Source organism: Nelumbo lutea, chromosome 2 (assembly GCF_056320005.1).
Source record: "Nelumbo lutea isolate HS-2025 chromosome 2, American lotus-T2T, whole genome shotgun sequence".
Classification (NCBI taxonomy): Eukaryota; Viridiplantae; Streptophyta; class Magnoliopsida; order Proteales; family Nelumbonaceae; genus Nelumbo; species Nelumbo lutea.
The window spans coordinates 111162286-111177312 of NC_142685.1; the positions used below are offsets into that span (position 1 = coordinate 111162286).

The 15027-nt window shown below is 37.0% G+C and overlaps 1 protein-coding gene across 1 annotated transcript; it reads right to left on the minus strand.

Annotated features, from left to right (window-relative positions):
• Positions 1 to 4845: 4845 nt before the first annotated feature.
• Positions 4846 to 11409, minus strand: QPT (quinolinate phoshoribosyltransferase). The gene is made up of 9 exons (XM_088970491.1): positions 10984 to 11409; positions 10385 to 10518; positions 10239 to 10302; positions 10042 to 10124; positions 7734 to 7817; positions 7483 to 7635; positions 7058 to 7234; positions 6341 to 6408; positions 4846 to 5113 (listed from the first exon to the last, which is right to left on the minus strand). Exons 1-9 carry the CDS (start codon positions 11216 to 11218, stop codon positions 5017 to 5019), a joined length of 1095 nt encoding a protein of 364 aa, XP_088826617.1. The 5' UTR covers positions 11219 to 11409; the 3' UTR covers positions 4846 to 5016.
• Positions 11410 to 15027: the final 3618 nt, after the last annotated feature.

The following is a 15027-nucleotide window of genomic DNA, read 5'->3' on the forward strand; positions in this document are numbered from 1 at the left end:
AAATACCCATTCTACCCTTTTATAAATTATTTTACATACAAAATTACTGAAATAACCCCATTTTTTATTTGACAAAAATCTCCTTTTAACAATCATCTTCTAATGTTTTTATCAAATTAAAACATGGTTACTCAGTAATTTTGTACGTAAAATAATTTATAAAAGGGTAGAATGGGTATTTGGAAGAAACTGCTACATCAGTCTAACATTTTTCGTCTGGAAAAGTGATGGAAGGGAGGTTTTTGTCGAGTTTCTCAAAAGTTCAGGGGAGGTATTTGTTAAAATGAAACTAGAGGGGAGGTTTTTATGATTGTCAAAAACCTTAGGGGAGGTTTTTGTATTTTACCCTAATATTATATTTATTGAATATCGAGTTTTTAAAAAACATGATTATTTTCTTTATTTTTTTGAAGAGGGGAGTAAAGAAAGAATAAGTTTCACGGGTAGACCATGAAACCGACCTTGAAACCACTAAAGCCAAAACCGACCTTAGAACCAACTTTTACAGAATAAGTTCCAATTCCAAAAACCTGAAACTGACCCTACAAAATAAATTCCAAGTTCTACCATAAAATAAACCAAACCGACCCATGCTCACCTAAATACTGATAAGTGTAACAGGACACTGCATGTTATATGCATAAGGTGCATATAAGAGACTATACAAAGAACAGTAATATTAGACGATGCAACTGACAACATACTTACGTGCACTAACTGCAACTATAAGCTGCAAATGTTGCACTTGGACATCCTGTGCAGTCTGCACTTAGGTTGGAAATCTTGCATACAGGTGCAGCATTTACGGTTTATAGTGTTTAAAAATACACTTTTCTACCCAAACTTTCAAATATACGGTACATTGTATATTAGTCTTTGGTACCCAAACTTTCAAACATGCTACTATAATACCTGAATTCCCGAAAACTATTAATTTGAAATCCATTGCTAAGCAGTTTAATTATATATATATATATATACTGAAAACTATTAATTTGACACCCATCGTAAGTAGTTTAGTTATCACATGACTATATGTACAACTTATTTTTTTAAATACTAAAATTACCCTTTTAATATTTTTGGGACTATTTACAATGTTGCCTTTAAGTTCTTTTATAGCTCCTCCCGTGGAAAACACTAATTCTTCAGCAAAAAAGTTTAGGAAATAAAATGAACATGGTGCCCAATCACAATGAGGGATTTAAACATAACTATTTTGGCCATTTCAAAATGATGCCCCTTTTGCCTATCAAAACTTGAAGGGTATTTGTGTCTTCTTACATGCCATGTAATGCATGTTAATGATTTTAGACTAAACTACAAGAGACTTCAAATTGAAGTTTGAGGCATGATTTTTAAAAACGAACCGGTTACCGAATTGGTAAGGGGTCTGGTTACTGGTTCAAACGGTCTGACTCAAATGACTGGCCCGTTTTAATAAAAAAATTAAAAAATTAAAAAATTGGAAAACAATCAAAACCGTTCAAACGGTTCGAACAGTTAACCAGCCGGTTCAGCGGTTTGTTGACCAAAATCAACGGTTTTGGGGAAAAACAGTTTTAAAGGAAAGCGGGTGACTTATTCCCAATTTTTCCGGTCCGACCGTCTGATCCGGTGCAGTTTTGAAAACAGTGGTTTGAGGTACTAAAATGAGACTAAGCCCAAAGTACAAGATACTAATATGGCATTTATCCTAAATAAAATTCATGTAACTTTTATCAAAAAGGTATTTTTGTCTTTTGTAAGAGATTTACCTGGTTTGTTAAAAATGGGATAACCCCAAGCCCAATCAGGTCATTTGAACTCTGATCATAGCTAAAGTTCCCGTCCAAAACTCAAAGTGGGGGTGCAATGGAACGTAAGGCAATGTTGTACGGAGCACAAATAGGGTTCTAAACATCGATATAGGCAGATAAATCGGTAGGGTATTTGTACATTTTTACCCTCTCAACCATGACTTGACCCGATACACCCCCTGTAAGGGCATATTGGGAAGGCCCCAATACAATATGTATAGGCCAATACGGGTCAATACGTAACAAAATTTTGATCCTTAAACATAGAGTTGCCGAGATAGGAATCCTATATATATCTTTTATCTTATATATATAAGATTCTTCATTGAAACAAAAGGTTTGACTGTCTGGTTTTTGGGTCGACGGTTCAACCATTCAGTTGGACTGGACAGCATGTTCTGACAACAGTAATTACAAGCAAAAAATTATGGAACCATTCTAGCCATCGGTTTTTGGGTTGACAGTTCGACCATCTAGTTTGAATGGACGGCCCATTCTGACAACAAAAATTACAAGCAAAAAAATTGAGTGTGTGAGGTCCATTAAGTAGTATCATACGTGTGATGTCATTCGAGAATGTGGCTCATACAACCCGAAAATGGAACCGTTCTAGCCACCAGTTTCGGGTCGACGGTTCGACCGTCCGATTTGAATGGATGGCCTGTTTTGACAACAAAATTTAAAAAAATAAAAAAGCGGCCAAAAACCATTGAACGGGTTAACGGGTCGACGGTTCGATTGCCCGAGTCAAAGGGTCGTTAACCGATTCAACGGTTTTTGGCCAGGGACCGGGATTGAGGTAAAATGAAACTGGTTGCCTAGATGGTTCCCAATCAACAAAATAAAAAAAAATGGTGGTTTGACCGTCCGATTTGAATGGACAGTCCGTTCAGACAACAAAAATTACAAGCAAAAAATTAAGTGTGTGATGTCCATTAAGCAATATGATACGTGTTATGTCATTCGAGCGTGTGACTTCTACGACCTAAAAACGGAACCATTTTAGCCACCAGTTTTCAGGTCGACGGTTTGACCATCTGATTTGAGCGAACGACCCGTTCTGACAACAAAAATTAAAAAAAAAGCAACCAAAAACCATTGAGTGGGTCAACAAGTCGACGGTTCGACTACCCGGTTCAAAGGGTTGTTGGTCGATTCAACGGTTTTTGGGTTGGGGTTGGGATTAGGATAAAGTAGAACTGGTGCCTGAACAGTTCCCAATTAAAAAAAATGGCCAAAAACCATTGAGCGGGTCAACAGTTCGAATGCCCGAGTCAATGGGTCATTGATCGATTGAATGGTTTTTGGCCAGGGATCGGGAATGGGGTAAAATGAAACCGGTTGCCTGGAAGGTTCCTAGGCCAAAATGTTCGTCTATTTGAGTAATGGCTATTCGAAAACCATGGTTTTTATTCTTTTGGATTTTTACTATTCAAAGGTTTCTTCTATTGTGGGCTTTATTCAAGTGTGCGCAGTATGTTCATTTTTTTCATTTTCTGCTTTTATTTTTTTGTGTATTTGGTATTCTTCTTCAAGATCCTCCAAAATGGTCTAAGGCTTACCACCATTTTATTTCTTCTCTTTTGTTTTTTCTTTGGGTTTTCTTGTGCAATGCTTCTTTTTTTTTTTTTTATTACAAGACAATCTGCTTTGTCTCTTTTTTTTATTGCATGTATGTTTAACTTCGTTTCAAAGCGAAACTTTAAACTCAATTTTCTGATTTTTTCTCCTTGGTTTTTCCAATTTGGTGGATTTACTGCCATTTTTTTTTCTGTCACTTTGGATTTATCTTTCAAGGTTTTAGAATCCCTTGTAATGTCTACCATTCTCATGACTATGACTACAAAGTCATTTCGTCTAATTATTGACATCTAGAAAAAACGACTCGAAAATAGAACTATTATGGCCACTGGTTTCTATGTTGATTGTTCAATCGTCTGGTTTGAATAGATGGATCATTTTGACAACAAAAATTAAAAAAATAATTAAAAATAAAAATGGCCAAAAACCGTTGAACAAGTCAACAGGTCAACGGTTCAATCGCATGGATCAACGGGTCATTGACTGATTCAACAACTTTTGGCCAAGGATTGGATTTGGGGCAAAATGGAACTGGTTGCTTGAACGGTTCCTGGGCCGAACAGTCCTACCGTTCGGATCAACTGGGAATTCTTGATGTAAAACAAAAGATAGCTATGAAGTAGAACTCAGAACTATCATTGTATGATCATGTTCTTTTATATAAAATGATTTACTAAAACAATATTAAAAAACGAGCACATGATGATCTCTTTTAAGTCTTTATATGAGTTTCAAGACTTGATTACTTATAATTGCAAGTTTTTTATTAAGAAATCATTATCTTTTTTAATGTAACAAATAACAATATTATAATTCGATTACAACCCCTATAAAGCCGGCCCCCCTCCGCTAGTCCTAATAATAATAGCGCCTCATGCCAGTGATAAAATTCATCGAACCCACAAATATTCAACCCTCACTTTGCGTCCATGCATTTTAACAATGGCTTGGGGTGCTATCATTGGTTCCACCGCCTGCTAAACAGCTAAAGCGTTCAGCTAACCCAAATTCTGATTTGCCAAAGGCAATCTACATTTCTTTCCTGTTGCCTACGATTGAGGATTGGGGAGCACAAATTACTTATATTTTCAGTTCTTTGGTATGTCATTAGGATTGCAAAGTAATACTTTCTTGAGCTATGTCATATTGTCATGACTCATGAGCCCTTGCTTCACATAATTCAGTATCTGTCCAGTAAAGATGCTCTGGTTTGCATCCTTGCTCTTACCAACAAAACCAAACTAATTAGCAGTGTCTCCTCTTATCCAATTGGAAAATCTTGTTTCAGGCCAGATAACTAACTAACCATATGACCAAGAATTCCCCATTGGCTGACATACGTGAGAGCGTCGGTTTTCAAGTCTGACTGTGAGCAGATACCCTGTGATTCAAAAAAATGCCAAAGATTAGGTCTGTGTCCAGCCCACCCTTCCCAAGATCCCAAATAGCTGAGTCTGTGACCAAATTTGTGTAATGGCCTTTTCTATATTATTACATTATTACAGATGTTGAAGGCTGGCTTCTAAAAGCTCCCTCCTCCCTGTTGCCCATACAAAGTTAGCAGAATTCTCAGGGAAATCAGCGCAATAGTAACTTATAAGCTCAAAAAAGAAAGGAAAGAGAAAAAAAAACAATATCATGCTCTCTTTGTACGCCTTCCAACTTCAAGTGCAAGCTCAGTATCAATTTTGAGGGAGATATCGAGTGCTTTCACTGAATGTGTCAATGCACCACTGCAAATGTCAACATTCAATAACATAGTTATTCATGCCAAGATATGAATAGTATTAGCCATAGTCGGGTACAACCACCCGGGTGTTTTTTTTTCTTGGTAGAAACCACCCAGGCTTAATAACATATATCAGATCAGCCATTTCGTGTACTTGAGCTAAAAATTAATAAGCAAGAAATATGGGAACAATGCAGAGGTCAGTCTAAAGAATTAAAAAGAAATTTGAAAAAAAAAAATGTTTGGAGATTCAAGCACTTGCAGTGACACATTGTTGTTGTTATCATTATTACTAGTCTAACATCTATGAACTGTAATATCTGTGCAGAATATACCAAGTAAAAAAAGCAGAGGAGAAATATAGGGAAAACCGTGACCAGATGAAAAGCCAGATCCCCATAAGCCTATACAACTAGGAAATAAAGAGATTCAAACAGTAATATTTCTTATTGTAAGAGGATGGCATTGCATAAGCATGTAAACCTGGTTGACTCGGGTTGAACCTGGGTCAGACCTATCCATTTTTAGATCAATTAATTAAAGGTTCAAGTGCTAGACATTCTAGAATGTTAATAAAGCATGTGCTCTAATCAAATGATGGAATATTCTAGAAGAGTAAAGCATTCATATTAAGCTATGAGTATTCTAGAAGGTTAATTAGACATGTGCATTAAATAAGGGAACATTCCAGAATAAAGGGTAAAATTGAAAAGGAAAACAGTTCTAACCCAAAAAACTTTATAATACAACTCACCCAAACTCTATAAATAAGGCTTCCATACCCATTTCAGGGACTCAGACCCATTTACTCCCATTGAGGTCCATTTCCTCTCCTCTCCTCTCCGCTCCGCTCTTCTCCTCTCCTCTCCTTTCATCTCTATCACTCCTGCAACTAGTAGCCATTTTCTCTCTTCCTTGCCAGAATTCCATCTCCGGCAAACTACAGTGGCCTGATCCCTTGCTGAAGGGTATCTAGGCAGCCCCTCCAGGGATCCCAACCGGCATCTTTCTCTCCTCCCCTTTTCTGGTTCAGTCACTTCCCAACCAGATTTTCAGGGTATAGATCACTGGCACAACCGCCTTACACTTACATTCCCCTTATTAAAAAAAAGGCTCATTATATCATTTTATAGATAATAACCCTTTGAAATTGGTATAGGATCTTGTTTCAGTCTATCCAACAGTAAGGTAGACTACTTTGAATAACATAAAAGACAAGGTGCCTGGTTACCTGGAAATGTAGGTTACTCCAGTTTGTCCAATCTTGTGCACTGTCTCAAGAGTGACATTGCCTGATGCCTGTCATCATTCATCTAGCTTGTTAGAAATAAGACCCAGTAGCAGTAACAAGCAGACAAAAAGTGTTTTGAGACAGTACCATACTAACAGTGATAATATCCAAAAAAAAGCCTTCTATAATATGATAAAAAGACATGCCACAGTTGTCATTCAGTGACAACACTACATGTAAATTCATCAGCTTTCATTGTCAATGTAACCGTTAGTCAAGAAGAGCCACATTTCAGAGACTGACATGAGCAACATGCAAAAGGCTAGTATGAAAGATAATAAATTTAAAACCTTTATCTCTTACACCTAACCAAAAAGATCAAATCTTATACGTCTATTGATCACTTTCAATTGAATAATCTCTTTTTTAACTACCATAGACATGCCCTATTCCATCCCAACCCAAAAAGTCACCACAAACAGAATATAGATGACATGAGGTTTCATACCAAGTATCAATTCTTCCAAGAAATTGAAAAGTCAGAACTGAAGAATCTGAAATGAGAAAATCCCCCCAAAGGTTAAAAAGGGAGGGAAAATAAAAGGAAGGGAACAATGATTAACCTGACTGTGTGGAACTGGAAAGTGTATAACATTGATAGTTCTCAGAGAAGCTATGTTCTTCTTATATACAGCAAATAGAAGGATTAGGAGCTACCTCAGTCTCAAACCTTCCATTTATCAACTCAACAGCCTCTTTAAGCATCAATACATCCACATCTCCATCAGGAAGAGGGACAACCATATTGTCTAGCATTATCCGCGTCAAGGATGTTTTGGTCTGGGATGCATAATCTAATACTTCCTTCACTTCCTCAAGTGTCCTGGTCTCAATCTGGACTAAAAGAAAAATAATTTCATTGGAAGATACACTTCAAGTTGCCAGTAGATCAATACTGAAAAAAATTACAGAGGATGAGTGAACATTATAAGTGGCAAGTTATGGCACAAACCAAGGAATTAAATGTTTTTCTTTCAATAAGTGGATATAATGAAATTTAAATTAAGAATTTTCATTTCCAGACAAAATGACTCATTTGAGTATATGGAAAAAATTTTACTAACATTGAGGGGTCACACTACCTCAACTCCCATTTGAAGATTTCTTTTCTCTAGAAAAAGGTCTACAGATTTTAAGGCATTTCTGACACCCCCCGATACTGAAATATGGTTATCCTTTATCATCACCATATCAAATAAGCCCATCCTGTGGTTCTTCCCTCCACCAATCAAAACCTATGAAAGAAAGATAAAAGAAGAAAGTCAACATGAAATGCAAATGAAAGATGGAATTATGCAGCTAATTGATTAGGAGAAAGAAATTTGATTAATACCGCCCACTTATCCACTAAACGTAAACCTGGCGCAGTTTTCCTTGTCTCTAAAATGTAAGCAGGGTTTGCAGCATCTGCCATTGCCTGCAGGAAACATTATGAACAGTTCAATTCCTCCCAGGGAAAAAAAAAATCGCTCCACCATGGAAATACATGCTTCCATTTTTCACTGTAGATGACAAGGCCCCACCTCCTTGTCTTGTTGAAAGTTTTTGAATGTTAAATGAGGTGGCATTAACATCCACCATGAAAAAGCAAAAGTACATACCTCCAGGACAGAGCAAAATAAAGCTCTCTCCCAGATAGAGAGGGCACAATTAGCACGTCATTCACAAATGAGAAAAAATGATGGTGATAAACTTCAACGTAATGCATAGCTTCATTTTATTAATAGATATCCCACAATGGTGGAAGCAATGCAATACATAAAGAACACATCTAAATAAATTAAAATATAAATTAAGTACATATGCTCTTTTACACATATTCAAACTCCCACACATGCAGATAGAGAAAAAAAATCCCCCAAAGTGCACTCTTTATCAGTGTTTTCAACCAATGGTCAAGCCAGCTGGTCAGAATCACCCAACCAGAATTCCAGGTCTGATTCACGACCGAACTGCTTGCCTGCAAAAACAGTTGACTCAGTCAATGACATGGTGACCTGGCCAGTTGATCCACTGAATTATTTGACCGGGCCATCAGGTCATGGTTCAGATATTAATTTTCTTTTTTCTGTTTTTCTTGTATTTTTAGTTATTTCCATGTTTCTTTTTTGTATTTATCACCATTCTCTTTTTTAATATGATGAACGTATAATATTACAGATATCCAAACTTTTATATAAATTTTCTGTATTTTCTCTCTTTATTATTTAATTATGATTTATGACATTATGTGTTGACACTTTGATTTGGATGGTTGAACCACTGACCCATCACCTAGACAGAAAAGCGGTTCCTTTTCTGGGTTAGCTTAAAAACACTGCTCTTTATGTTCTTACAGTTTTTTTCTAATCTTCTTTATAATTAATTATATGGACCTGGATGATCTAAAAAAATGGCCAGATTGACCACGGAAATGATTAAAGTAAACCATTCAATTCATGCAGTTTTTTTGAGATTTTCTGGGTCTGTGTTTGGAAGAAAACCTCTAGTACTGTACAAGGAAGAGTTGGGCCTAACACATTGGCCCCATCTGTGCAATTTTTAGTCCATATGTTGTTTCAGCTGGATGTTTGCTTAGAGCTCAACTTGTGTAAATTGATAACAATCATATAGTTTCTATATGCGGCAAGACCAGAGGTTGAGGAGTTTGACCAGTGGGTTAAACTGGATCCCCCTCATACGCATGACAGAAAAGCACAGAAAGACTTGTTAAGACAGAACAGCTATCCCAAAGTAAGGAGATGGTTGAACCATCCAGTTTGTTCATTTTTTGAAGGATTTCTGGGTAACCAGATAAACCAACCTGCCCAATCCCTAAATTTTCTGGTCTGAAAAATCTAGTCAACCCCAGTTTTGTAACATTGAAGAGTTGTTTCAAATACATTGGATTAAGTAATTGTATAGGTATCCAGAGTTCCAGACAACTTTTAGGCTGAACTTTGTCCCAATTAGATGGGTTATAGTTCATAAATGCTTCATTGGTATGTTTGGTATCAAAGTCCTAATCATCCAAAAAATTAAACATTCTGGAATAGAAGCATTAAATTAGGTAATTGGTTCTGTATACCATCTACATGACTCATCAGATTGCCCTACTCCTAAGACAGCACTACCTGTACATGAACTTATTTTGTGAAAATATAACAGTGCATGATAAGCTTTCGACTTTAGATATAACCCATAACATTATATTGGCTAATTGTTTCTCTTGTCTAATATTCTTTTATTCCTCTTCTAATTCTTATCAGCTTTTGTTTCATTACTTTTTTCAGCCAACAACGTCCATATCCTGTGCAGTGATTCATCATCATCATCATCATCTAAGCCTTGTCTTATCCATATGAGGTTAGCTACAGAACCTGTTTCGCATTCCGTTAAGTGCCATATCCATTGTTAAACTATGCGCACTTAAATCATTTCTTATTACTTCCACCCAAGTCTTTTTCAGTCTGCCCCTAGCTCTTCTATCCCCTTCAACTTGTAACAGATCACATTTTATAATAGGTGCTGATATCCTGTGGAGTGAATGAGTGATTCCCTATAAAGCTTGTTAGCCAACCAATCCTGAATAGGCTGGCAGTAGCACCTTATATCCTAATTTCGTAGAGTTCAAAATTTAAACTTGATGGAAAGAAATTTACCTTGGTTAATGTTGCTATACCACTCATCCTTTGCATAAAATTCAGAACAACTCTTTCAGCAACAACAATGCTGTGTGCTCTTCCTGCATGTGTATAGGTATAGAAAAAGTCCTCGTAAATAATAATATTACTAAGAATGCAACTCGAAACATTTTTTAATAAGAAAACAGAAAGATTCCTCTTACTGAGATTCTTACCATATACTTTGCCAAACTGCATTCCTTTGCGAATATAATCTCCATCCTTCACAGACCACTCAACCTGATATTAAAAATCACATCAAATACGGGCAAGGAAGCAGCAGACACTCAAAGAAGATGAGAAAGTTTCCAAGTCTCTATACCTTCAGCGAGGAATCAACCTCGTCAAATATGATCTCTGCAAGGGAAATTCCAGCAATGACCCCATCTTCCTTTGCAAGGAAACGCGCTTCCACTTCCATGTCAAGCGGAACCGTGGCCATACAGGTCACATCCCCTGCAATTGCCATTATTAATTCTGCTGAGTAACATTTCTAAACTTTTGAATTCTGAGCATCCAATGCCATTCCCTTTTTCCCTAAACAAAGCTTAAACTTTTAGTTGATGCGTCTAGGTAAAAATTCCAAAGAGAAATGGAATTTTCTGCTCGGTTCAGCGGAACACAAATGAGTGAAAGCCATGGGCTTTCGAAATCTACGACAAAGCAGTATTGGCAGCTTTAATATCTGCTAATCTCCGTTTCCAAATAAGACCCAGAAATCGAAATTCAGAAATGCTCAGAGATGACCCGCCAATTCCATTTCCCCTGCCAATTAAAAGGGATGCATCCAAAAGAAAGACTATTGACGCTTCATGAAACAAAGAAACAAGAACAAATAATTGCCACCTTCATTATTGAGAAACAAAATTCTGAAAACCAGAAGCAGAAGAAGAAAGAAAGTGAGAGAAAGAGGAATTAGACCAAGATCGCCGGCGTCCTCGGAAAGGGCAAGTTTGATGACCGCTTTCAGATCGTAAGTAGGGTGAGAAGGAGGCTTTACGACCAATGATTCCAATGAAACTGGAGGGTTTTTGGCTCCAGTTGCAGATGACATTCGTGCGAAGAAACGGGTATGAGAAGTAAACCTCGAAGACGGGAATGAACAGCGAGAGGGGGAGACAGAGAAGTTGGGGCCTGAACACTGACTCGCGAACATAGCCTTTGTCTGAACTCCGTCCGAAGCTCAAGCTCTATCCAGGTCTAGTCGGAGCGTGAGCTTCGTGTTCACGGAGTCTTTCGTCTTTCTTTTTAGAGTCGGGATGAGAACTATTATAATGCTGGCATGAACATGATGGATGGCAATATGGCATCCATGAAAAGATTGGAACAGGATGAGAGCTATACACTAAGGAGTGTAGAGAAGGCTACGCAACCAATCAATATTGAACACGTATGTCCAATTGTGTCCAACTTGGCCAGAGTCCGGATGGGCTACAAAGTACAAACAAAGTCTGTACATCGAGCTACCCATAAGGTGTGGACTATGCAGATCAACGGCGTATTCACTAATTACTCTTGAGAATCCGGATTTGCTCCTCACGTTAGCGCCCGCACTTGATTTTTCAAGGGAAAATTCACCATTAGTACGTTTTGCTTTAGGTTTAGTGTCATTTTCATCCCTAAAACATTAAAATCTGATAATCCAATACCTTGATCCCTAAAACTTTAAAATATTATAACTCAATACCCAAATTTTTAGAACATGTCAATCCAGTACTTGCCTTTAAGTGGCATTTGAAAAGATACAAATGCCTTTCAAGTGTTATCTAAATTTTTTATCAATCATTCAAACGTTGACAATAAATAAATAATCTCAAATCTTTACCTCTTTTATTTAAAAAAATTGGGATTAGAATTATTCACAAAATATCACAAATCGACCAAACCAAATCAATCCAATCCGAGATGATCGGTTTTATAAAATCTAGATCGATTTCAGTTTTAATGACAGTAAAAACCAACGATTTGGTTCAGTTATAGCTTATATTTTTATGACCCGACCTGATATATATACACAGCTACACCACAACATAAAATTCTGGCCATCCGAGAATCTGTTGGTCTTTGATACAATCTAGATTTTATTGATGATTTGATGGGACATTCCACGCATTTGGACATAGTGAAACAAATGTAACTGTATACACCACCTATAGACGTCGACCCTTATTAGTCATTTCATAATGGGATATAGCTACCTAACCATCTATAAAATCCACCTCACTTTTACAGCAAACCATGTCATTCATGCACCTGAACTTGACACATAGCATAGCTAATCATCAATAAAATCCACCAAATGAACATTATCAAAGTATTGTACTTGGGCCCACAAAGGAGAACGTCATATTGATTGAATTCAAACCAACTAAAACCGGTCCCGGTAAAAACCAATTTGAATTCGGTTTTGGCTGGTTTTTAAATCAACCCGATGCGATCGGTTTGGTTGACAAAAATAGACAAAACTGAATCGATCAAATCCATGTACAAGCCTAATTGGAATCGTCTCAATGGACATTCTAGTGACCCCAACTTTCTTGAATAGAAGAGGCAAGAATTTGAGACTATTCATTTTTTGTCAATGTTTAGATGGTTGATAAAGAAAATTAGATGACACTTGAAGGGCATTTGTGTCTTTTCAAATGTCACTTAAGGATTGGTTAAAAGGTAAAGTTTGGGTATTAAATTGCCACATTTTAAAGTTTGGGGACTAAAGTGACACTAGGCCCAAAATACACAGTACCAATCTTCAATGGTTCCTAACATAGTGTATGATGGTTGATACATTAGTTGATTCCCATAGAAACATGGACTATATTTCTGTTACCACTAACTTTGGCGTGTGAGGCAGGGGGAGTTTAGTGGTGTTAAGTTGCATTATTCAAACGACCCCTTCGGGCTTATCATCAAATACCCAAAAAATATCGTCCATTGTAAAGGACATTGTTTGTAGCTAATATCATCTTATTATATCAATGTTTTGTTACATTTGATTTTTTTCACCCCTTTTGGATAATATCTTTAAACTCTAGCATTTGGGGATGTATATAGATGAGAGTCTATATCCCTTGGTAGCAAAAATCGTGCATACAACTTGAGAGTAGACCTGTTCATGGGCCGGGCCGGGCCAGGCTCGGGCCAGGCTTTTACTGTGTATTAACAATTTTTTTTAAGGCCTGAGCCCAAGCCCGGCCCAACCATCAGGCCTACAACTTGGGCCCGAGCCTGGCCCTCATAAAAAGCCCGAAGCCCGAGCCTGGGCCCGGGCCTGAAATTTAGCCTATACTATTATTATTATTAATGTTGAAGCAGCTGAATAGAGAGAGAGAGAGATTGAAATTATAAAGAAAAGAATAATATATATATATATATATATATTAAATTATAAATATATATTTTAATAAATATTATATTATTTATATATTTTATATAATATATAAAATACATATTATATATTTTATAAAATATATAATATTGAGCCGAGCCCGGCTTGAAACACAGTCGGGCTTACTGTGTTAAGCTTGAGGTCAGGCCCGCGGGCCTAATTATATGACCAAGCCCAACCGGGGTGCGGGCCGGGCCGTCGGGCTACTCGGTCCATGAAGAGGTCTACTTGAGAGTATAACATCCAATCATATATTGATTTATGGGGAGACTTAATGCATTTTGGATGTCATATGTTTTTGGGATGTATGCAAGATTTTTGCTTTTAGTTTTAAGAGAGGGTAAAATATAAAAACCTCCCCTAAGGTTTTTTGACAATCATAAATACCTCCAATGAGGTTTCACTTTAACAAAACCTTTTCCTATAGTTTTGAAAAAGAAACATCTGGTTTTTGAAAATGTCCATTTTAACCTTATATCTATCAATTCATATAATTAAAGATTTACTATAATGCCCCTAAAAGAAGTTTTAATTTTTAATTAAAAAGGTTCCACAAGTCAAATTGAAAAGAGTAAAGTAATTTTACTTTGTAAACTCGCAAGTAGAGTGAGAGAGATAAATGTGAAATTTTGAATTATGTAGAAAGATGTCCTAATGAATAGTAAGGACAATTTTGTAAATCTCAAGTTTCCATTACCAGACAACAACGATGGAAGGGAGTCAATTGGTCTTTTCAAAACTATATGAGAAGTTTTTGTTAAAATGAAATATCAGGGAGTGTTTTTATAATTGTCAAAAACCTTAGGGGAGGTTTTTTATGTTTTACCCTTTAGGAGATCCTATCACTTTAGATCAATGTACCTGTTGTTATGAAAAGTCATATTGATTGAAGTTTCCATTTTGCTCCTTAAAACCCACTTCAGCACCCTCACGCAAACAAGATCTAAGGAATAAGGAAGGATAGAGTTCAAAGTTGAAAGCCTTTGACAAGAAATGGTTGACAAAAACTCAACTTACTCAACCTACAACTTCTTTATCCAAATTTCTAACATTGAACGACCTTGAGTTTCTGGCCCACCTTGTTTTTGCTCTATTCTTTTTTTTTTCTCCACATAGAAGTATTACCCCTTGATGGTGCACAATCTAGCAGCTCTCTGTTGGAGGACAGCTTGGACGTTGGTTGATGAGATCAGTAGGCCGAACCGCAAGAAAGAAAGTGTCAGAGTACTCGGGGTGGGCACTTTAATGCTTAAGTTAGTGGTGAGTGTGGAAAGAGACAAAAGATCTTAAAATGCAAGAGTGAATTGAATGCACAACCACACATACCTTTTGTAGGTGAAGGAGGTGCCTTTATATAGGATTCGATGTCACGTAGTGCGTCCTAGATCTTCGAGGGAACGTGACTTATTAGCCCACTATCTTCGGAGGTAGTTGTAGCGGATAGTGATAAGACTTATCCGATTAGCTCTAAAGTGGGTGGAATGGAACTCAATTCTATCGATTAGGCGATGTGGTCCTAGAGGAATCGGAGACGATAAGTCACATGTAGCAGAAGTTGGTCACCATGCCCCATAGGTTGC